The sequence below is a fragment of the Xiphophorus hellerii genome, chromosome 12, assembly GCF_003331165.1.
Source record: "Xiphophorus hellerii strain 12219 chromosome 12, Xiphophorus_hellerii-4.1, whole genome shotgun sequence".
Lineage (NCBI taxonomy): Eukaryota > Metazoa > Chordata > Actinopteri > Cyprinodontiformes > Poeciliidae > Xiphophorus > Xiphophorus hellerii.
Window position 1 is genome coordinate 488,297 of NC_045683.1, and position 24,248 is coordinate 512,544.

The 24,248-nt window shown below is 44.4% G+C and overlaps 1 protein-coding gene across 1 annotated transcript; it reads left to right on the top strand.

The window, feature by feature from the left end:
- The first annotated feature begins 1,634 nt into the window (after positions 1 to 1,634).
- Positions 1,635 to 24,173, top strand: LOC116729970 (kazal-type serine protease inhibitor domain-containing protein 1). Its single transcript, XM_032578888.1, has 3 exons — positions 1,635 to 3,677; positions 22,411 to 22,571; positions 22,641 to 24,173. The coding sequence occupies exons 1-3, from the start codon at positions 3,176 to 3,178 to the stop codon at positions 22,896 to 22,898; spliced, it is 921 nt and encodes a 306-aa protein (XP_032434779.1). The 5' UTR covers positions 1,635 to 3,175; the 3' UTR covers positions 22,899 to 24,173.
- Positions 24,174 to 24,248: the final 75 nt, after the last annotated feature.

The following is a 24,248-nucleotide window of genomic DNA, read 5'->3' on the forward strand; positions in this document are numbered from 1 at the left end:
GCGATGTCACTCTATGATGTCACTGTGATGTCACTCTTTGATGTCACTCTGCGATGTCACTGTGATGTCACTGCGATGTCACTCTTTGATGTCACTGTGATGTCACTGTGATGTCACTCTGCGATGTCGTGTTTTTGTAACGAATCTAGAATCCGCTGATCTGATGTCAGTTTGTTACTGTAGAAGAAGAAGTTATTTCCTGTCTGTAGTTTTCTGTAGATGATCACGGCGCTCTGTGATTGGCTGGTTCTGTGGTCACATGACTCGTTGTAATCACAGAAACCTCATTAATGGCACTTCAGTGTTTGTTGTTCCTGAGCTTGATGTCGATCCTGTTCAGCTGTGATTCTGCATAAAGAGTTTACAGTAATAAATATTTATTTCAGTTTAAACGGCTCGGCTTCCTTTATGTGTGGATGGAGGAATAAAAACACAGGAAACGTTTCATTTTATGCTTTTCTTTATGAAATTCTGTCAAATACAAATTTCTCATCTTTATTTTTTCAAACAATATATTCTGTTAAAAACATTTTCCCATTTTCTTCATAGATAGATAGCATTTATTGTCATTGGACAGAATTCAACGAAATTTCCATTGCAGCTCCCGTGCAAAAAGTCAAATATATACAGTATAAATAAGCAAACACACAATAATAATAATAACAATATATACAACTAAATTAACTAAAGGCACTCAACCACACCAAAGATTTAAAAGAAGTCAGTATTTCAGCTGTTTTACAGTTTTCTGGAAGTTTGTTCCAAATTTGTGGTGCATAGATGCTGAAAGCTGCTTCTCCTCGTTTGGTTCTGGTTCTGGGGATGCAGAGCAGAACCAGAACCAGAACCTGAGAGGTCTGGAAGGTTGATACAACAACAGCAGATCTTTAATGTATTGTGGTGCTAAGCCGTTCAGTGATTTGTAAACTAACAACAGTATTTTAAAGTCTATTCTTTGAGCTACAGGGAGCCAGTGGAGGGACTTTAAAACTGGTGTTATGTGCTCTATCTTCCTGGTTTTAGTCAGAACGCCAGCAGCAGCATTCTGGATCAGCTGCAGCTGTTTGATTGATTTGTTGGACAGACCTGTGAAGACGCTGTTGCAATAATCAATGCGACTGAAGATGAACGCATGGATGAGTTTCTCTAGATCTGGCTGAGACATTAGTCCTTTAATCCTGGAAATGTTCTTCAGGTGATAGAAGGCCGACTTTGTAACTGTCTTTATGTGGCTCTGGAGGTTCAGGTCAGAGTCCATCACTACTCCCAGGTTTCGGGCTGATCGCTGGTTTTAGTTGTAATAACTGAAGCTGTGCATTGACTCTAGATCTATAACTCTAGATCTATAACTCTAGATCTATAACTCTAGATCTGTGACTCTAGATCTATAGCTCTAAATCTATAACTCTAGATCGTTCCTCTTTAGGTCCAAAAATAATAACTTCAGTTTTGTTTCTGTTCAGCTGGAGAAAGTTTTGGCACATCCACACATTTATCTGTTCTAAGCATCTGTTCAGTGACTGGATGGGGTCAAAGGTCACCTGGTGACATCGTAATGTAGAGCTGTGTGTCACCTGCATAGTTATGGTAGCTAATATTATTTCCTGTTATAACCTGAGCTAGTGGGAGCATATAAATATTGAATCAGGATCCTAGGATTGAACCTTGGGGTACCCCACATGTGACCTTTGACCTCTGATGAGAAGTTTCCAGTTGAAACAGAGAAATCCCTGTTCTGTATGTCAGATTCAAACCAGTTGAGTTCTGGACCGGAGAGTCCGACCCGACTCTCCAGTCGGTTCAGTAAAATGATAGACACTGAGGTCCAACAGAACCACAACCAGAACCAGCACTGTGGTTCTCCCACAGTCCGTGTTTATATGGATGTCAAATCCATCTTCTCCATCCTGAGGCGGATGATGTTTCCAATGTCCTGAATTATCTACGTAGCATTTCTGAAAAACTCCTTCCAGTTTTTCAGTATTTTTTAGCCACTTTTTCTGTGGGAGTCAGACTCATCTTTGACTCTTTCCTCGATCACAAAGCTCCTTCAGATCTTCTGGTCCAGTGAATTGTTCTGGATCTGTGGGCCAGTTCTCTCTGGTCAGACTCAGACTAGGAGGTCTGTCTGGTCGGTAAAACCAGCCTCTCCTCTGCTCTCAGATTTCTGTCTGATTGTTACGACTTGGTCAATAGTTGCCACTACATTCTTGGTGTCGTCTTTACATTTCCATTGGGTCACCCCCTCTGATACGTCCTTAGCAATGACCTTTCTGGTCAAACCTGGAACCTCCTGGAGAACCTAGGGAGCCTGGAATCTCCTGGAACCTCCTGGAGAACCTAGGGAGCCTGGAATCTCCTGGAACCTCCTGGAGAACCTAGGGAGCCTGGAATCTCCTGGAACCTCCTGGAGAACCTTGGGAACCTGCGGAAGCGGAGCCGCTGATGGGTTCAGCAGCTGCTCCGCTCGGACCATCCAGCTGCTGAGAGTCAGACCGGAAACACGGACAGAACTCCTTCAAAATAAAAGCTGCTGGCTGTTTGCTGGCCTTCCATCCAGAAACTGGGTGAGGGTGTGTTTCATTTCCTCACCTGTGTGTCTGACTGGAGCAGAACGGGACAGCGGGGTTCTTCCGGCAGGAGCTGAGAAGGTTCTGGACCGGAACCAGAAGAACATGAAATTACTTTGTAAAACATTTTAATACTAATCAAAATGTTTAAAGCGTTAATATGATTAAATGATTATTTAAAATGGTTTAATTATTAAAATCAATAATCAAAATCTTTTTTTCTGGTTTCGCTGCAGATCGGGATGAAAACCGCGCAGCTCTGTTTTATTTTGAAGGGTCAGACCGGAAGCAGCGAGTTGCATTCTGTCAGACCTGACCCGGAGTGCCCGCTGCGGTCCGGCTGATTCGAACCGGTCCCGGACTGTTTGGATCAGCAGCTTTCTTGGGTTTGGACCCGTTTTTATGTCCTGGTTCTGTTGATTCTGTTTCCGGACTTTTTCCGAACTTTTGTTGTGTTTTCTGGAAGTTCGGGTCAGTTTGCCCATTTTTCCAGAGATTTCCCAGTTCGGTTCGGTATTTCCTGCTGGACCTGACTGGAATGTAATTGCGAGTTCTGAAGAGAAGAACATCCGTCAGAACCGGTACCAGCTCTGAGTGGACCTGAAATGCTGGTTCTGCTGGTCCTGGTTCTGGTTCCGGAGCCGCTCTCCTGCCGGGGCGCTCCTCCGGTCCGGTCCTCCATCCCTGACCCGGTTCTGGACTTGGACCTGCTGGAGGAGCCGGGAGGCGGCAACGGAACCGGGTTCGGGCGCTGCGGACCGTGCGACCCGGAGTTGTGCCCGGAGCCTCGCGGCTGCCGGGCCGGCCTGGTTCCGGACCGCTGCGGCTGCTGCGCGGAGTGCGGGAACCTGGAGGGCCAGGCCTGCGACCCGGGGGCCCGGGCCCGGTTCTACGGGCTGTGCGGTACCGGGCTGCGGTGCCAGGCGGACCGAGCCGCGGGAGGAGGAGGAGGAGAGGATGAAGAGGAGGAGGAGATGTGTGTGTGCGAGCAGCAGGGGGCGCTGTGCGGCAGCGACGGAACCACATACCTGAACCTGTGTCGGTTCCGAGAGGCCGCCTTCTCCGACCCGGAGCTCCGAATCGCGGAAACGGGTCCCTGCAGGACAGGTAGGCCCGCCCGGCGGAGGGATACCAGAGAAAATAGTTCCGAAACTTTAGACCGAACCTTGAAAAAAAATCCTGGAAAATTCAGAATTATTGACAAACCGAGATAATTTATGAAACATTGTGAGAAAAAAACCAGGAGATTGAAACCACAACCTGACTAACGACCAGCTGGAAACCAGTTAACTACCAGCTGGAAACCAGTTAACTACCAGCTGGAAACCAGTTAACTACCAGCTGGAAACCAGTTCACTACCAGCTGGAAACCAGTTAACTACCAGCTAGAAACCAGTTCACTACCAGCTAGAAACCAGTTCACTACCAGCTGGAAACCAGTTCACTACCAGCTGGAAACCAGTTAACTACCAGCTAGAAACCAGTTCACTACCAGCTAGAAACCAGTTCACTACCAGCTGGAAACCAGTTCACTACCAGCTAGAAACCAGTTAACTACCAGCTAGAAACCAGTTCACTACCAGCTGGAAACCAGTTCACTACCAGCTAGAAACCAGTTAACTACCAGCTAGAAACCAGTTAACTACCAGCTGGAAACCAGTTAACTACCAGCTAGAAACCAGTTCACTACCAGCTGGAAACCAGTTCACTACCAGCTAGAAACCAGTTCACTACCAGCTAGAAACCAGTTCACTACCAGCTGGAAAACAGTTCACTACCAGCTAGAAACCAGTTCACTACCAGCTAGAAACCAGTTCACTACCAGCTAGAAACCAATTAACTACCAGCTAGAAACCAGTTCACTACCAGCTAGAAACCAGTTCACTACCAGCTAGAAACCAGTTCACTACCAGCTAGAAACCAGTTAACTACCAGCTGGAAACCAGTTCACTACCAGCTAGAAACCAGTTAACTACCAGCTGGAAACCAGTTCACTACCAGCTGGAAACCAGTTCACTACCAGCTAGAAACCAGTTCACTACCAGCTGGAAACCAGTTCACTACCAGCTAGAAACCAGTTAACTACCAGCTAGAAACCAGTTCACTACCAGCTGGAAACCAGTTAACTACCAGCTAGAAACCAGTTAACTACCAGCTAGAAACCAGTTCACTACCAGCTGGAAACCAGTTCACTACCAGCTAGAAACCAGTTCACTACCAGCTGGAAACCAGTTCACTACCAGCTGGAAACCAGTTAACTTCCAGCCGGAAACCAGTTAACTACCAGCCGGAAACCAGTTCACTACCAGCTGGAAACCAGTTCACTACCAGCTGGAAACCAGTTAACTACCAGCTGGAAACCAGTTAACTTCCAGCCGGAAACCAGTTAACTACCAGCTAGAAACCAGTTCACTACCAGCTAGAAACCAGTTAACTTCCAGCTAAAATCCAGTTAACTACCAGCTAGCAACCAGTTAACTACCAGCTAAAACCCAGTTAACTACCAGCTAGAAACCAGTTCACTACCAGCTGGAAACCAGTTCACTACCAGCTAGAAACCAGTTAACTACCAGCTAGAAACCAGTTCACTACCAGCTGGAAACCAGTTAACTACCAGCTAAAACCCAGTTACCTTCCAGCTAAAACCCAGTTAACTACCAGCTAGAAACCAGTTAACTACCAGCTAAAACCCAGTTAACTACCAGCTAGAAACCCCGTTAACTACCAGCTAGAAACCAGTTAACTACCAGCTAAAACCCAGTTAACTACCAGCTAAAACCCAGTTAACTACCAGCTGGAAACCAGTTAACTTCCAGCTAGAAACCAGTTAACTACCAGCTAAAACCCAGTTAACTTCCAGCTAGAAACCAGTTAACTACCAGTTAGAAACCAGTTAACTACTAGCTAAAACCCAGTTAACTACCAGCTAGAAACCCCGTTAACTACCAGCTAGAAACCAGTTAACTACCAGCTAAAACCCAGTTAACTTCCAGCTAGAAACCAGTTAACTACCAGTTAGAAACCAGTTAACTACTAGCTAAAACCCAGTTAACTACCAGCTAGAAACCCCGTTAACTACCAGCTAGAAACCAGTTAACTACCAGCTAAAACCCAGTTAACTACCAGCTAGAAACCCAGTTAACTTCCAGCTAAAACCCAGTTAACTACCAGCTAGAAACCAGTTAACTACCAGCTGGAAACCAGTTAACTACCAGCTAGAAACCAGTTAACTTCCAGCTAAAACCCAGTTAACTACCAGCTAGAAACCAGTTAACTACCAGCTGGAAACCAGTTCACTACCAGCTAGAAACCAGTTAACTTCCAGCTAAAACCCAATTAACTACCAGCTAGAAACCAGTTAACTACCAGCTGGAAACCAGTTAACTACCAGCTAAAACCCAGTTAACTACCAGCTAGAAACCCCGTTAACTACCAGCTAGAAACCAGTTAACTACCAGCTAAAACCCAGTTAACTTCCAGCTAGAAACCAGTTAACTACCAGCTAGAAACCAGTTAACTACCAGCTGGAAACCAGTTCACTACCAGCTAGAAACCAGTTAACTACCAGCTAGAAACCAGTTAACTTCCAGCTAAAACCCAGTTAACTACCAGCTAGAAACCAGTTTACTTCCAGCTAAAACCCAGTTAACTTCCAGCTAAAACCCAGTTAACTACCAGCTGGAAACCAGTTAACTACCAGCTAGAAACCAGTTAACTTCCAGCTAAAACCCAGTGAACTACCAGCTGGAAACCAGTTAACTTCCAGCTAGAAACCAGTTAACTACCAGCTGGAAACCAGTTAACTTCCAGCTAGAAACCAGTTCACTACCAGCTAGAAACCAGTTCACTACCAGCTAGAAACCAGTTAACTACCAGCTAGAAACCAGTTCACTACCAGCTGGAAACCAGTTCACTACCAGCTGGAAACCAGTTCACTACCAGCTGGAAACCAGTTCACTACCAGCTAGAAACCAGTTCACTACCAGCTAGAAACCAGTTCACTACCAGCTAGAAACCAGTTAACTACCAGCTAGAAATCAGTTAACTTCCAGCTAAAACCCAGTTAACTACCAGCTAGAAACCAGTTTACTTCCAGCTAAAACCCAGTTAACTTCCAGCTAAAACCCAGTTAACTACCAGCTGGAAACCAGTTAACTACCAGCTAGAAACCAGTTAACTTCCAGCTAAAACCCAGTTAACTACCAGCTGGAAACCAGTTAACTACCAGCTAGAAACCAGTTAACTACCAGCTGGAAACCAGTTAACTTCCAGCTAGAAACCAGTTAACTACCAGCTAAAACCCAGTTACCTTCCAGCTAAAACCCAGTTAACTACCAGCTGGAAACCAGTTAACTTCCAGCTAGAAACCAGTTCACTACCAGCTGGAAACCAGTTAACTTCCAGCTAGAAACCAGTTAACTACCAGCTAGAAACCAGTTAACTACCAGCTAAAACCCAGTTCACTACCAGCTAGAAACCAGTTCACTACCAGCCGGAAACCAGTTCACTACCAGCTAGAAACCAGTTCACTACCAGCTGGAAACCAGTTCACTACCAGCTAGAAACCAGTTCACTACCAGCTAGAAACCAGTTCACTACCAGCCGGAAACCAGTTCACTACCAGCTAGAAACCAGTTCACTACCAGCTGGAAACCAGTTCACTACCAGCTAGAAACCAGTTCACTACCAGCTAGAAACCAGTTCACTACCAGCTAAAACCCAGTTCACTACCAGCTAGAAACCAGTTCACTACCAGCCGGAAACCAGTTCACTACCAGCTAGAAACCAGTTCACTACCAGCTGGAAACCAGTTCACTACCAGCTAGAAACCAGTTCACTACCAGCTAGAAACCAGTTAACTACCAGCTAGAAACCAGTTAACTTCCAGCTAAAACCCAGTTAACTACCAGCTAGAAACCAGTTTACTTCCAGCTAAAACCCAGTTAACTTCCAGCTAAAACCCAGTTAACTACCAGCTGGAAACCAGTTCACTACCAGCTAGAAACCAGTTAACTTCCAGCTAAAACCCAGTTAACTACCAGCTAGAAACCAATTAACTACCAGCTAGAAACCAGTTAACTACCAGCTGTAAACCAGTTCACTACCAGCTAGAAACCAGTTAACTACCAGCTAGAAACCAGTTAACTACCAGCTAGAAACCAGTTAACTACCAGCTAGAAACCAGTTAACTACCAGCTAGAAACCAGTTAACTACCAGCTAGAAACCAGTTAACTACCAGCTAGAAACCAGTTAACTACCAGCTAAAACGGTCAGGATCTGTGCTTTCTGTGTTCAGTTAGAGTTTTTTGTGTCCTTGAGTCTCTTCGTTGTCCTGTCTCCCCTTGATTGTTCCCAGGTGTGTCTCGTTTTGTCATTACCCTCCCATGTATTTAACTCCACCTGTGTTCCTTGTTCCTCGTCGGGTCCTTGTCAATGTCTTGTTGATGCGTCTCTGTGCGAGCTGCCTGTTGTTTTGGACTGTGTTTTCGCCATTAAATTCCGTTATTCATCTTACCTGGGTCCGCTGCATCTGCCTCACCAACCCTCACCACACCGTTCCTTGACAAAAACCCAGTTAACTTCCAGCTAAAACCCAGTTAACTTCCAGCTAGAAACCAGTTCACTACCAGCTGGAAACCAGTTAACTTCCAGCTAGAAACCAGTTAACTACCAGCTGGAAACCAGTTAACTTCCAGCTAAAACCCAGTTAACTACCAGCTAGAAACCAGTTAAGAACCAGCTAGAAACCAGTTCACTACCAGCTAGAAACCAGTTAACTTCCAGCTAAAACCCAGTTAACTACCAGCTAGAAACCAGTTTACTTCCAGCTAAAACCCAGTTAACTTCCAGCTAAAACCCAGTTAACTACCAGCTGGAAACCAGTTAACTACCAGCTAGAAACCAGTTAACTTCCAGCTAAAACCCAGTTAACTACCAGCTAGAAACCAATTAACTACCAGCTAGAAACCAGTTAACTACCAGCTGTAAACCAGTTCACTACCAGCCGGAAACCAGTTAACTACCAGCTAGAAACCAGTTCACTACCAGCTAGAAACCAGTTAACTACCAGCTGGAAACCAGTTAACTTCCAGCTAGAAACCAGTTAACTTCCACCTAGAAACCAGTTCACTACCAGCTGGAAACCAGTTAACTTCCAGCTAGAAACCAGTTAACTACCAGCTGGAAACCAGTTAACTTCCAGCTAAAACCCAGTTAACTACCAGCTAGAAACCAGTTAACTACCAGCTAGAAACCAGTTAACTTCCAGCTAAAACCCAGTTAACTACCAGCTAGAAACCAATTAACTACCAGCTAGAAATCAGTTAACTACCAGCTGGAAACCAGTTAACTACCAGCTAGAAACCAGTTAACTTCCAGCTAAAACCCAGTTAACTACCAGCTAGAAACCAATTAACTACCAGCTAGAAACCAGTTAACTACCAGCTAGAAACCAGTTCACTACCAGCTAGAAACCAGTTTACTTCCAGCTAAAACCCAGTTAACTACCAGCTAAAACCCAGTGAACTACCAGCTAGAAACCAGTTTACTTCCAGCTAAAACCCAGTTAACTACCAGCTAAAACCCAGTGAACTACCAGCTAGAAACCAGTTTACTTCCATCTAAAACCCAGTTAACTTCCAGCTAAAACCCAGTTAACTACCAGCTGGAAACCAGTTAACTACCAGCTAGAAACCAGTTAACTTCCAGCTAAAACCCAGTTAACTACCAGCTAGAAACCAGTTAACTACCAGCTAGAAACCAGTTTACTTCCAGCTAAAACCCAGTTAACTACCAGCTGGAAACCAGTTCACTACCAGCTAGAAACCAGTTCACTACCAGCTAGAAACCAGTTAAGAACCAGCTAGAAACCAGTTCACTACCAGCTAGAAACCAGTTAACTTCCAGCTAAAACCCAGTTAACTACCAGCTAAAACCCAGTTAACTACCAGCTGGAAACCAGTTAACTACCAGCTAGAAACCAGTTAACTTCCAGCTAAAACCCAGTTAACTACCAGCTAGAAACCAATTAACTACCAGCTAGAAACCAGTTAACTACCAGCTGTAAACCAGTTCACTACCAGCCGGAAACCAGTTAACTACCAGCTAGAAACCAGTTCACTACCAGCTAGAAACCAGTTAACTACCAGCTAGAAACCAGTTAACTACCAGCTAAAACGGTCAGGATCTGTGCTTTCTGTGTTCAGTTAGAGTTTTTTGTGTCCTTGAGTCTCTTCGTTGTCCTGTCTCCCCTTGATTGTTCCCAGGTGTGTCTCGTTTTGTCATTACCCTCCCATGTATTTAACTCCACCTGTGTTCCTTGTTCCTCGTCGGGTCCTTGTCAATGTCTTGTTGATGCGTCTCTGTGCGAGCTGCCTGTTGTTTTGGACTGTGTTTTCGCCATTAAATTCCGTTATTCATCTTACCTGGGTCCGCTGCGTCTGCCTCACCAACCCTCACCACACCGTTCCTTGACAAAAACCCAGTTAACTTCCAGCTAAAACCCAGTTAACTTCCAGCTAGAAACCAGTTCACTACCAGCTGGAAACCAGTTAACTTCCAGCTAGAAACCAGTTAACTACCAGCTAGAAACCAGTTTACTTCCAGCTAAAACCCAGTTAACTACCAGCTAGAAACCAGTTAACTTCCAGCTAAAACCCAGTTAACTACCAGCTAGAAACCAATTAACTACCAGCTAGAAACCAATTAACTACCAGCTGGAAACTAGTTCACTACCAGCCGGAAACCAGTTAACTTCCAGCTAAAACCCAGTTAACTACCCGCTAGAAACCAATTAACTACCAGCTAGAAATCAGTTAACTACCAGCTGGAAACCAGTTAACTACCAGCTAGAAACCAGTTAACTTCCAGCTAAAACCCAGTTAACTACCAGCTAGAAACCAATTAACTACCAGCTAGAAACCGGTTAACTACCAGCTAGAAACCAGTTCACTACCAGCTAGAAACCAGTTTACTTCCAGCTAAAACCCAGTTAACTACCAGCTAAAACCCAGTGAACTACCAGCTAGAAACCAGTTTACTTCCAGCTAAAACCCAGTTAACTACCAGCTAAAACCCAGTGAACTACCAGCTAGAAACCAGTTTACTTCCATCTAAAACCCAGTTAACTTCCAGCTAAAACCCAGTTAACTACCAGCTGGAAACCAGTTAACTACCAGCTAGAAACCAGTTAACTTCCAGCTAAAACCCAGTTAACTACCAGCTAGAAACCAGTTAACTACCAGCTAGAAACCAGTTTACTTCCAGCTAAAACCCAGTTAACTACCAGCTGGAAACCAGTTCACTACCAGCTAGAAACCAGTTCACTACCAGCTAGAAACCAGTTAAGAACCAGCTAGAAACCAGTTCACTACCAGCTAGAAACCAGTTAACTTCCAGCTAAAACCCAGTTAACTACCAGCTAAAACCCAGTTAACTACCAGCTGGAAACCAGTTCACTACCAGCTAGAAACCAGTTCACTACCAGCTAGAAACCAGTTAAGAACCAGCTAGAAACCAGTTCACTACCAGCTAGAAACCAGTTCACTACCAGCTAGAAACCAGTTCACTACCAGCTAGAAACCAGTTCACTACCAGCTAGAAACCAGTTCACTACCAGCTAGAAACCAGTTCACTACCAGCTAGAAACCAGTTCACTACCAGCTAGAAACCAGTTAACTTCCAGCTAAAACCCAGTTAACTACCAGCTGGAAACCAGTTAACTTCCAGCTAGAAACCAGTTCACTACCAGCTGGAAACCAGTTAACTTCCAGCTAGAAACCAGTTAACTTCCAGCTAGAAACCAGTTCACTACCAGCTAGAAACCAGTTCACTACCAGCTAGAAACCAGTTCACTACCAGCTAGAAACCTGTTCACTACCAGCTAGAAACCAGTTAACTACCAGCTAGAAACCAGTTAACTACCAGCTAAAACCCAGTTAACTTCCAGCTAGAAACCAGTTCACTAACAGCCGGAAACCAGTTCACTACCAGCTAGAAACCAGTTCACTACCAGCTGGAAACCAGTTCACTACCAGCTAGAAACCAGTTCACTACCAGCTAGAAACCAGTTCACTACCAGCTAGAAACCAGTTAACTACCAGCTAGAAACCAGTTAACTTCCAGCTAAAACCCAGTTAACTACCAGCTAGAAACCAGTTTACTTCCAGCTAAAACCCAGTTAACTTCCAGCTAAAACCCAGTTAACTACCAGCTGGAAACCAGTTAACTACCAGCTAGAAACCAGTTAACTTCCAGCTAAAACCCAGTTAACTACCAGCTGGAAACCAGTTAACTTCCAGCTAGAAACCAGTTAACTACCAGCTGGAAACCAGTTAACTTCCAGCTAGAAACCAGTTCACTACCAGCTAGAAACCAGTTCACTACCAGCTAGAAACCAGTTAACTACCAGCTAGAAACCAGTTCACTACCAGCTGGAAACCAGTTCACTACCAGCTGGAAACCAGTTCACTACCAGCTGGAAACCAGTTCACTACCAGCTAGAAACCAGTTCACTACCAGCTAGAAACCAGTTCACTACCAGCTAGAAACCAGTTAACTACCAGCTAGAAATCAGTTAACTTCCAGCTAAAACCCAGTTAACTACCAGCTAGAAACCAGTTTACTTCCAGCTAAAACCCAGTTAACTTCCAGCTAAAACCCAGTTAACTACCAGCTAAAACCCAGTGAACTACCAGCTAGAAACCAGTTTACTTCCAGCTAAAACCCAGTTAACTACCAGCTAAAACCCAGTGAACTACCAGCTAGAAACCAGTTTACTTCCATCTAAAACCCAGTTAACTTCCAGCTAAAACCCAGTTAACTACCAGCTGGAAACCAGTTAACTACCAGCTAGAAACCAGTTAACTTCCAGCTAAAACCCAGTTAACTACCAGCTAGAAACCAGTTAACTACCAGCTAGAAACCAGTTTACTTCCAGCTAAAACCCAGTTAACTACCAGCTGGAAACCAGTTCACTACCAGCTAGAAACCAGTTCACTACCAGCTAGAAACCAGTTAAGAACCAGCTAGAAACCAGTTCACTACCAGCTAGAAACCAGTTAACTTCCAGCTAAAACCCAGTTAACTACCAGCTAAAACCCAGTTAACTACCAGCTGGAAACCAGTTCACTACCAGCTAGAAACCAGTTCACTACCAGCTAGAAACCAGTTAAGAACCAGCTAGAAACCAGTTCACTACCAGCTAGAAACCAGTTCACTACCAGCTAGAAACCAGTTCACTACCAGCTAGAAACCAGTTCACTACCAGCTAGAAACCAGTTCACTACCAGCTAGAAACCAGTTCACTACCAGCTAGAAACCAGTTCACTACCAGCTAGAAACCAGTTAACTTCCAGCTAAAACCCAGTTAACTACCAGCTGGAAACCAGTTAACTTCCAGCTAGAAACCAGTTCACTACCAGCTGGAAACCAGTTAACTTCCAGCTAGAAACCAGTTAACTTCCAGCTAGAAACCAGTTCACTACCAGCTAGAAACCAGTTCACTACCAGCTAGAAACCAGTTCACTACCAGCTAGAAACCTGTTCACTACCAGCTAGAAACCAGTTAACTACCAGCTAGAAACCAGTTAACTACCAGCTAAAACCCAGTTAACTTCCAGCTAGAAACCAGTTCACTAACAGCCGGAAACCAGTTCACTACCAGCTAGAAACCAGTTCACTACCAGCTGGAAACCAGTTCACTACCAGCTAGAAACCAGTTCACTACCAGCTAGAAACCAGTTCACTACCAGCTAGAAACCAGTTAACTACCAGCTAGAAACCAGTTAACTTCCAGCTAAAACCCAGTTAACTACCAGCTAGAAACCAGTTTACTTCCAGCTAAAACCCAGTTAACTTCCAGCTAAAACCCAGTTAACTACCAGCTGGAAACCAGTTAACTACCAGCTAGAAACCAGTTAACTTCCAGCTAAAACCCAGTTAACTACCAGCTGGAAACCAGTTAACTTCCAGCTAGAAACCAGTTAACTACCAGCTGGAAACCAGTTAACTTCCAGCTAGAAACCAGTTCACTACCAGCTAGAAACCAGTTCACTACCAGCTAGAAACCAGTTAACTACCAGCTAGAAACCAGTTCACTACCAGCTGGAAACCAGTTCACTACCAGCTGGAAACCAGTTCACTACCAGCTGGAAACCAGTTCACTACCAGCTAGAAACCAGTTCACTACCAGCTAGAAACCAGTTCACTACCAGCTAGAAACCAGTTAACTACCAGCTAGAAATCAGTTAACTTCCAGCTAAAACCCAGTTAACTACCAGCTAGAAACCAGTTTACTTCCAGCTAAAACCCAGTTAACTTCCAGCTAAAACCCAGTTAACTACCAGCTGGAAACCAGTTAACTACCAGCTAGAAACCAGTTAACTTCCAGCTAAAACCCAGTTAACTACCAGCTGGAAACCAGTTAACTTCCAGCTAGAAACCAGTTAACTACCAGCTGGAAACCAGTTAACTTCCAGCTAGAAACCAGTTAACTACCAGCTAAAACCCAGTTACCTTCCAGCTAAAACCCAGTTAACTACCAGCTGGAAACCAGTTAACTTCCAGCTAGAAACCAGTTCACTACCAGCTGGAAACCAGTTAACTTCCAGCTAGAAACCAGTTAACTACCAGCTAGAAACCAGTTAACTACCAGCTAAAACCCAGTTCACTACCAGCTAGAAACCAGTTCACTACCAGCCGGAAACCAGTTCACTACCAGCTAGAAACCAGTTCACTACCAGCTGGAAACCAGTTCACTACCAGCTAGAAAGCAGTTCACTACCAGCTAAAACCCAGTTCACTACCAGCTAGAAACCAGTTCACTACCAGCCGGAAACCAGTTCACTACCAGCTAGAAACCAGTTCACTACCAGCTGGAAACCAGTTCACTACCAGCTAGAAACCAGTTCACTACCAGCTGGAAACCAGTTCACTACCAGCTAGAAACCAGTTCACTACCAGCTAGAAACCAGTTAACTACCAGCTAGAAACCAGTTAACTTCCAGCTAAAACCCAGTTAACTACCAGCTAGAAACCAGTTTACTTCCAGCTAAAACCCAGTTAACTTCCAGCTAAAACCCAGTTAACTACCAGCTGGAAACCAGTTCACTACCAGCTAGAAACCAGTTAACTTCCAGCTAAAACCCAGTTAACTACCAGCTAGAAACCAATTAACTACCAGCTAGAAACCAGTTAACTACCAGCTGTAAACCAGTTCACAACCAGCTAGAAACCAGTTAACTACCAGCTAGAAACCAGTTAACTACCAGCTAGAAACCAGTTAACTACCAGCTAGAAACCAGTTAACTACCAGCTAGAAACCAGTTAACTACCAGCTAGAAACCAGTTAACTACCAGCTAAAACGGTCAGGATCTGTGCTTTCTGTGTTCAGTTAGAGTTTTTTGTGTCCTTGAGTCTCTTCGTTGTCCTGTCTCCCCTTGATTGTTCCCAGGTGTGTCTCGTTTTGTCATTACCCTCCCATGTATTTAACTCCACCTGTGTTCCTTGTTCCTCGTCGGGTCCTTGTCAATGTCTTGTTGATGCGTCTCTGTGCGAGCTGCCTGTTGTTTTGGACTGTGTTTTCGCCATTAAATTCCGTTATTCATCTTACCTGGGTCCGCTGCATCTGCCTCACCAACCCTCACCACACCGTTCCTTGACAAAAACCCAGTTAACTTCCAGCTAAAACCCAGTTAACTTCCAGCTAGAAACCAGTTCACTACCAGCTGGAAACCAGTTAACTTCCAGCTAGAAACCAGTTAACTACCAGCTGGAAACCAGTTAACTTCCAGCTAAAACCCAGTTAACTACCAGCTAGAAACCAGTTAAGAACCAGCTAGAAACCAGTTCACTACCAGCTAGAAACCAGTTAACTTCCAGCTAAAACCCAGTTAACTACCAGCTAGAAACCAGTTTACTTCCAGCTAAAACCCAGTTAACTTCCAGCTAAAACCCAGTTAACTACCAGCTGGAAACCAGTTAACTACCAGCTAGAAACCAGTTAACTTCCAGCTAAAACCCAGTTAACTACCAGCTAGAAACCAATTAACTACCAGCTAGAAACCAGTTAACTACCAGCTGTAAACCAGTTCACTACCAGCCGGAAACCAGTTAACTACCAGCTAGAAACCAGTTCACTACCAGCTAGAAACCAGTTAACTACCAGCTGGAAACCAGTTAACTTCCAGCTAGAAACCAGTTAACTTCCACCTAGAAACCAGTTCACTACCAGCTGGAAACCAGTTAACTTCCAGCTAGAAACCAGTTAACTACCAGCTGGAAACCAGTTAACTTCCAGCTAAAACCCAGTTAACTACCAGCTAGAAACCAGTTAACTACCAGCTAGAAACCAGTTAACTTCCAGCTAAAACCCAGTTAACTACCAGCTAGAAACCAATTAACTACCAGCTAGAAATCAGTTAACTACCAGCTGGAAACCAGTTAACTACCAGCTAGAAACCAGTTAACTTCCAGCTAAAACCCAGTTAACTACCAGCTAGAAACCAATTAACTACCAGCTAGAAACCAGTTAACTACCAGCTAGAAACCAGTTCACTACCAGCTAGAAACCAGTTTACTTCCAGCTAAAACCCAGTTAACTACCAGCTAAAACCCAGTGAACTACCAGCTAGAAACCAGTTTACTTCCAGCTAAAACCCAGTTAACTACCAGCTAAAACCCAGTGAACTACCAGCTAGAAACCAGTTTACTTCCATCTAAAACCCAGTTAACTTCCAGCTAAAACCCAGTTAACTACCAGCTGGAAACCAGTTAACTACCAGCTAGAAACCAGTTAACTTCCAGCTAAAACCCAGTTAACTACCAGCTAGAAACCAGTTAACTACCAGCTAGAAACCAGTTTACTTCCAGCTAAAACCCAGTTAACTACCAGCTGGAAACCAGTTCACTACCAGCTAGAAACCAGTTCACTACCAGCTAGAAACCAGTTAAGAACCAGCTAGAAACCAGTTCACTACCAGCTAGAAACCAGTTAACTTCCAGCTAAAACCCAGTTAACTACCAGCTAAAACCCAGTTAACTACCAGCTGGAAACCAGTTAACTACCAGCTAGAAACCAGTTAACTTCCAGCTAAAACCCAGTTAACTACCAGCTAGAAACCAATTAACTACCAGCTAGAAACCAGTTAACTACCAGCTGTAAACCAGTTCACTACCAGCCGGAAACCAGTTAACTACCAGCTAGAAACCAGTTCACTACCAGCTAGAAACCAGTTAACTACCAGCTAGAAACCAGTTAACTACCAGCTAAAACGGTCAGGATCTGTGCTTTCTGTGTTCAGTTAGAGTTTTTTGTGTCCTTGAGTCTCTTCGTTGTCCTGTCTCCCCTTGATTGTTCCCAGGTGTGTCTCGTTTTGTCATTACCCTCCCATGTATTTAACTCCACCTGTGTTCCTTGTTCCTCGTCGGGTCCTTGTCAATGTCTTGTTGATGCGTCTCTGTGCGAGCTGCCTGTTGTTTTGGACTGTGTTTTCGCCATTAAATTCCGTTATTCATCTTACCTGGGTCCGCTGCGTCTGCCTCACCAACCCTCACCACACCGTTCCTTGACAAAAACCCAGTTAACTTCCAGCTAAAACCCAGTTAACTTCCAGCTAGAAACCAGTTCACTACCAGCTGGAAACCAGTTAACTTCCAGCTAGAAACCAGTTAACTACCAGCTAGAAACCAGTTAACTACCAGCTAGAAACCAGTTAACTTCCAGCTAAAACCCAGTTAACTACCAGCTAGAAACCAATTAACTACCAGCTGGAAACTAGTTCACTACCAGCCGGAAACCAGTTAACTTCCAGCTAAAACCCAGTTAACTACCCGCTAGAAACCAATTAACTACCAGCTAGAAATCAGTTAACTACCAGCTGGAAACCAGTTAACTACCAGCTAGAAACCAGTTAACTTCCAGCTAAAACCCAGTTAACTACCAGCTAGAAACCAATTAACTACCAGCTAGAAACCGGTTAACTACCAGCTAGAAACCAGTTCACTACCAGCTAGAAACCAGTTTACTTCCAGCTAAAACCCAGTTAACTACCAGCTAAAACCCAGTGAACTACCAGCTAGAAACCAGTTTACTTCCAGCTAAAACCCAGTTAACTACCAGCTAAAACCCAGTGAACTACCAGCTAGAAACCAGTTTACTTCCATCTAAAACCCAGTTAACTTCCAGCTAAAACCCAGTTAACTACCAGCTGGAAACCAGTTAACTACCAGCTAGAAACCAGTTAACTTCCAGCTAAAACCCAGTTAACTACCAGCTAGAAACCAGTTAACTACCAGCTAGAAACCAGTTTACTTCCAGCTAAAACCCAGTTAACTACCAGCTGGAAACCAGTTCACTACCAGCTAGAAACCAGTTCACTACCAGCTAGAAACCAGTTAAGAACCAGCTAGAAACCAGTTCACTACCAGCTAGAAACCAGTTCACTACCAGCTAGAAACCAGTTCACTACCAGCTAGAAACCAGTTCACTACCAGCTAGAAACCAGTTCACTACCAGCTAGAAACCAGTTCACTACCAGCTAGAAACCAGTTCACTACCAGCTAGAAACCAGTTAACTTCCAGCTAAAACCCAGTTAACTACCAGCTGGAAACCAGTTAACTTCCAGCTAGAAACCAGTTCACTACCAGCTGGAAACCAGTTAACTTCCAGCTAGAAACCAGTTAACTTCCAGCTAGAAACCAGTTCACTACCAGCTAGAAACCAGTTCACTACCAGCTAGAAACCAGTTCACTACCAGCTAGAAACCTGTTCACTACCAGCTAGAAACCAGTTAACTACCAGCTAGAAACCAGTTAACTACCAGCTAGAAACCAATTAACTACCAGCTAGAAACCAGTTCACTACCAGCTAAAACCCAGTTAACTACCAGCTAAAACCCAGTTAACTACCAGCTGGAAACCAGTTAACTACCAGCTAGAAACCAGTTAACTTCCAGCTAAAACCCAGTTAACTACCAGCTAGAAACCAATTAACTACCAGCTAGAAACCAGTTAACTACCAGCTGTAAACCAGTTCACTACCAGCCGGAAACCAGTTAACTACCAGCTAGAAACCAGTTCACTACCAGCTAGAAACCAGTTCACTACCAGCTAGAAACCAGTTAACTACCAGCTAGAAACCAGTTCACTACCAGCTAAAACGGTCAGGATCTGTGCTTTCTGTGTTCAGTTAGAGTTTTTTGTGTCCTTGAGTCTCTTCGTTGTCCTGTCTCCCCTTGATTGTTCCCAGGTGTGTCTCGTTTTGTCATTACCCTCCCATGTATTTAACTCCACCTGTGTTCCTTGTTCCTCGTCGGGTCCTTGTCAATGTCTTGTTGATGCGTCTCTGTGCGAGCTGCCTGTTGTTTTGGACTGTGTTTTCGCCATTAAATTCCGTTATTCATCTTACCTGGGTCCGCTGCATCTGCCTCACCAACCCTCACCACACCGTTCCTTGACAAAAACCCAGTTAACTTCCAGCTAAAACCCAGTTAACTTCCAGCTAGAAACCAGTTCACTACCAGCTGGAAACCAGTTAACTACCAGCTAGAAACCAGTTAACTTCCAGCTAAAACCCAGTTGACTACCAGCTAGAAACCAATTAACTACCAGCTAGAAACCAGTTAACTACCAGCTGTAAACCAGTTCACTACCAGCCGGAAACCAGTTAACTACCAGCTAGAATCCAGTTCACTACCAGCTAGAAACCAGTTAACTACCAGCTGGAAACCAGTTAACTTCCAGCTAGAAACCAGTTAACTTCCAGCTAGAAACCAGTTCACTACCAGCTGGAAACCAGTTAACTTCCAGCTAGAAACCAGTTAACTACCAGCTGGAAACCAGTTAACTTCCAGCTAAAACCCAGTTAACTACCAGCTAGAAACCAGTTAACTACCAGCTAGAAACCAGTTAACTTCCAGCTAAAACCCAGTTAACTACCAGCTAGAAACCAATTAACTACCAGCTGGAAACTAGTTCACTACCAGCCGGAAACCAGTTAACTTCCAGCTAAAACCCAGTTAACTACCAGCTAGAAACCAATTAACTACCAGCTAGAAATCAGTTAACTACCAGCTGGAAACCAGTTAACTACCAGCTAGAAACCAGTTAACTTCCAGCTAAAACCCAGTTAACTACCAGCTAGAAACCAATTAACTACCAGCTAGAAACCAGTTAACTACCAGCTAGAAACCAATTAACTACCAGCTAGAAATCAGTTAACTACCAGCTGGAAACCAGTTAACTACCAGCTAGAAACCAGTTAACTTCCAGCTAAAACCCAGTTAACTACCAGCTAGAAACCAATTAACTACCAGCTAGAAACCAGTTCACTACCAGCTAGAAACCAGTTTACTTCCAGCTAAAACCCAGTTAACTACCAGCTAAAACCCAGTGAACTACCAGCTAGAAACCAGTTTACTTCCATCTAAAACCCAGTTAACTTCCAGCTAAAACCCAGTTAACTACCAGCTGGAAACCAGTTAACTACCAGCTAGAAACCAGTTAACTTCCAGCTAAAACCCAGTTAACTACCAGCTAGAAACCAGTTAACTACCAGCTAGAAACCAGTTTACTTCCAGCTAAAACCCAGTTAACTACCAGCTGGAAACCAGTTCACTACCAGCTAGAAACCAGTTCACTACCAGCTAGAAACCAGTTAAGAACCAGCTAGAAACCAGTTCACTACCAGCTAGAAACCAGTTAACTTCCAGCTAAAACCCAGTTAACTACCAGCTAAAACCCAGTTAACTACCAGCTGGAAACCAGTTAACTACCAGCTAGAAACCAGTTAACTTCCAGCTAAAACCCAGTTAACTACCAGCTAGAAACCAATTAACTACCAGCTAGAAACCAGTTAACTACCAGCTGTAAACCAGTTCACTACCAGCCGGAAACCAGTTAACTACCAGCTAGAAACCAGTTAACTACCAGCTAGAAACCAGTTCACTACCAGCTAGAAACCAGTTCACTACCAGCTAGAAACCAGTTAACTACCAGCTAGAAACCAGTTAACTACCAGCTAGAAACCAATTAACTACCAGCTAGAAACCAGTTCACTACCAGCTAAAACCCAGTTAACTACCAGCTAAAACCCAGTTAACTACCAGCTGGAAACCAGTTAACTACCAGCTAGAAACCAGTTAACTTCCAGCTAAAACCCAGTTAACTACCAGCTAGAAACCAATTAACTACCAGCTAGAAACCAGTTAACTACCAGCTGTAAACCAGTTCACTACCAGCCGGAAACCAGTTAACTTCCAGCTAGAAACCAGTTAACTACCAGCTAGAAACCAGTTAACTACCAGCTAGAAACCAGTTAACTTCCAGCTAAAACCCAGTTAACTACCAGCTAGAAACCAATTAACTACCAGCTGGAAACTAGTTCACTACCAGCCGGAAACCAGTTAACTTCCAGCTAAAACCCAGTTAACTTCCAGCTAGAAACCAGTTCACTACCAGCTGGAAACCAGTTAACTTCCAGCTAGAAACCAGTTAACTACCAGCTAGAAACCAGTTAACTACCAGCTAGAAACCAGTTAACTTCCAGCTAAAACCCAGTTAACTACCAGCTAGAAACCAATTAACTACCAGCTGGAAACTAGTTCACTACCAGCCGGAAACCAGTTAACTTCCAGCTAAAACCCAGTTAACTTCCAGCTAGAAACCAGTTCACTACCAGCTGGAAACCAGTTAACTTCCAGCTAGAAACCAGTTAACTACCAGCTGGAAACCAGTTAACTTCCAGCTAGAAACCAGTTAACTACCAGCTAAAACCCAGTTACCTTCCAGCTAAAACCCAGTTAACTACCAGCTGGAAACCAGTTAACTTCCAGCTAGAAACCAGTTCACTACCAGCTGGAAACCAGTTAACTTCCAGCTAGAAACCAGTTAACTTCCAGCTAGAAACCAGTTCACTACCAGCTAGAAACCAGTTCACTACCAGCTAGAAACCAGTTCACTACCAGCTAGAAACCAGTTAACTACCAGCTAGAAACCAGTTAACTACCAGCTAGAAACCAATTAACTACCAGCTAGAAACCAGTTCACTACCAGCTAGAAACCAGTTCACTACCAGCTAGAAACCAGTTAACTACCAGCTGGAAACCAGTTAACTTCCAGCTAGAAACCAGTTCACTACCAGCTGGAAACCAGTTAACTTCCAGCTAGAAACCAGTTAACTACCAGCTAAAACCCAGTTAACTTCCAGCTAGAAACCAGTTAACTACCAGTTAGAAACCAGTTAACTACTAGCTAAAACCCAGTTAACTACCAGCTAGAAACCCCGTTAACTACCAGCTAAAACCCAGTTAACTTCCAGCTAGAAACCAGTTAACTACCAGTTAGAAACCAGTTAACTACTAGCTAAAACCCAGTTAACTACCAGCTAGAAACCCCGTTAACTACCAGCTAGAAACCAGTTAACTACCAGCTAAAACCCAGTTAACTACCAGCTAGAAACCCAGTTAACTTCCAGCTAAAACCCAGTTAACTACCAGCTAGAAACCAGTTAACTTCCAGCTAAAACCCAGTTAACTACCAGCTAGAAACCCAGTTAACTTCCAGCTAAAACCCAGTTAACTACCAGCTAGAAACCAGTTAACTACCAGCTAGAAACCAGTTAACTACCAACTAGACACCAGTTAACTACCAGCTAACTATGCTATCTCTTAGCTCTCTGGCCCCATATGAACATGCGGCGGCCTTAATTCGGCCCCCAGACCTTCAGTTTGACAGATGTGATCCAGTTTGAAGTTTAACGGCAGAATTTTTTCATTACAGACTTTTATTTTGAACCCCCCCCGCTTCCTGTCATACTATCAGTGTCTCCTGTCCCCCGCAGCCCCGGTGATCAAGGTGGCCCCCCAGGACCAGGTGAACGGCAGCGGCAGCATCATGCTGCTCCTGTGCGAGGTGTTTGCGTTCCCCATGGCGCTGGTGGAGTGGAGGAAGGACGGCCGGGACGTCGTCCTGCCAGGAGACGACCCCCACATCTCTGTCCAGGTAGGCTCCGCCCCCTCTTAACGCCGCAGCGTCCCGTTCCCTTGGAGACCGGCCGTCCTCTGTCCCCAGGCCAGGGGCGGGCCTCTGAGGTTCGAGCTCTCCAGTTGGCTGCAGATCGAGGGGGCGGAGCCTGGAGACTCAGGAACCTATCGCTGCATCGCTCGCAACGAGCTGGGATCGGTCTCCGCCTCGGCTGTACTGGGAGTACTGGGAGCAGGTGACACACACCTGGGAGGGGGGGAGCTTATCCTGTCCAACCTGTCCTTCCTCTCTGTGCGTCCAGAGGAGCCGTCATCTGAGAGGCAGCAGCTGCTGGACGACCTCTGACCCCTTGGTGATGATGTCGCTTCCTGCCAGCAGACCCAGTCGATCACAGACTTTTATTTTGGCAGGGTGACAGGTTGTAATCTGAGGGGTTTATGGTGGAATTCAGATTTTCTAAATAAAAGACCCAACAGCTATTTGGGACGACTTCCTGCCGATGCGGCGCAGACTTCCTGCCGATGCGGCGCAGACTTCCTGCCGTGTTGGAATCTGCTTTCTGTAAAATCTGATAATAAACCAGAATATAATTTTTTTTGTGTTGATCTTTTGATCTTTTTCCTCAAGAAGGATTTTTTCTTCCAGACTCCAAAACCTGGAAACCATGGTAACTGTCGTGGAAAAAATACTATTTCCAATCACTGTTCAGGTGAAATCACTCAGTCAGGTTTATTCATATATTGATCAGAATACAGAGACAATCAGTAATGAAGCAGGTCTGGATGAAAAGCTGCCAGGCAGAGAAACACATGAGTTTTATACAAAGGGATAAAAGATCCTAAGCCTGGAAACAGACTGGTTCCCATGCAGCTGGGAAAACAACGTCCAACCTTGTACATGTAACCAAAATAGTTTAACTTGGTGGGAAAATACAGGAACTTAGAATAAACATATAGCAATACAACTAGCAGGTGGAACCTTATTGTAATTTTTCCACTACAGTAACTATCTTCATCCTCCTCCTCCTCTCTGTCCGACTCAGGCAGGAATCCATTAGACTGGAGCTCTACTTAACCCTTTAATGGTTTCACTGGGAGGAGCTGAGACAGAATCCACAGGTAGTGTTCACTGACCCGGTTCTGACCCGGTTCTCTAGGCTCGGCTGTAGAACCAGCAGCTGGCTCCAGTCAGTCGTCTTTCATCTGAGGATCTTAACTCTGAGGTCGTCCTCCACTCAATCATCTGTTCCTGATCTGGCCTCCACACACACACACACACACACACACACACACACACACACACACACAGCCTGGTGTGTGTGTGAGCCAGCTGTTCTCCAGCTGAGGAAGAGGAGGAGGAAGTCCAGCTCATCTGATCTCTGTCCAGACTGCTGGCTTGTTTCTGGTGACTCTGCCAACGGCAACCTTTGACCCTGATTCTGATCAGGACCTTCATGGACAGAATCCGCCGAGGCGTTGAGGGATCCGTTAGGATCTGCTCTTGGTTTATAATATAAAATTATAACATTTCAAGAGTTTTTTAACTTCTGATTGTTTTGTTTCACTTTGTCTCGTTTATGATCATCAAGACGGCCATCATAAATAAAATATTTAATATAAACACAGAGCTATACGTTTTATGGGTCATTTTAATCAACCTTTATTCCTGAAAGGTCCTTTTCATCAGTCGGAAGCA

What these genes read in the sequence shown, in the direction of transcription:
- LOC116729970 (XM_032578888.1), top strand. Translation starts at nt 3,176, where the DNA reads ATGCTGGTTCTGCTGGTCCTGGTTCTGGTTCCGGAGCCGCTCTCCTGC. An exon ending in AACGGGTCCCTGCAGGACAG is followed by an intron (nt 3,678 to 22,410) that starts GTAGGCCCGCCC and finishes TGTCCCCCGCAG; the next exon opens with CCCCGGTGATCAAGGTGGCC. An exon ending in ACCCCCACATCTCTGTCCAG is followed by an intron (nt 22,572 to 22,640) that starts GTAGGCTCCGCC and finishes CTCTGTCCCCAG; the next exon opens with GCCAGGGGCGGGCCTCTGAG.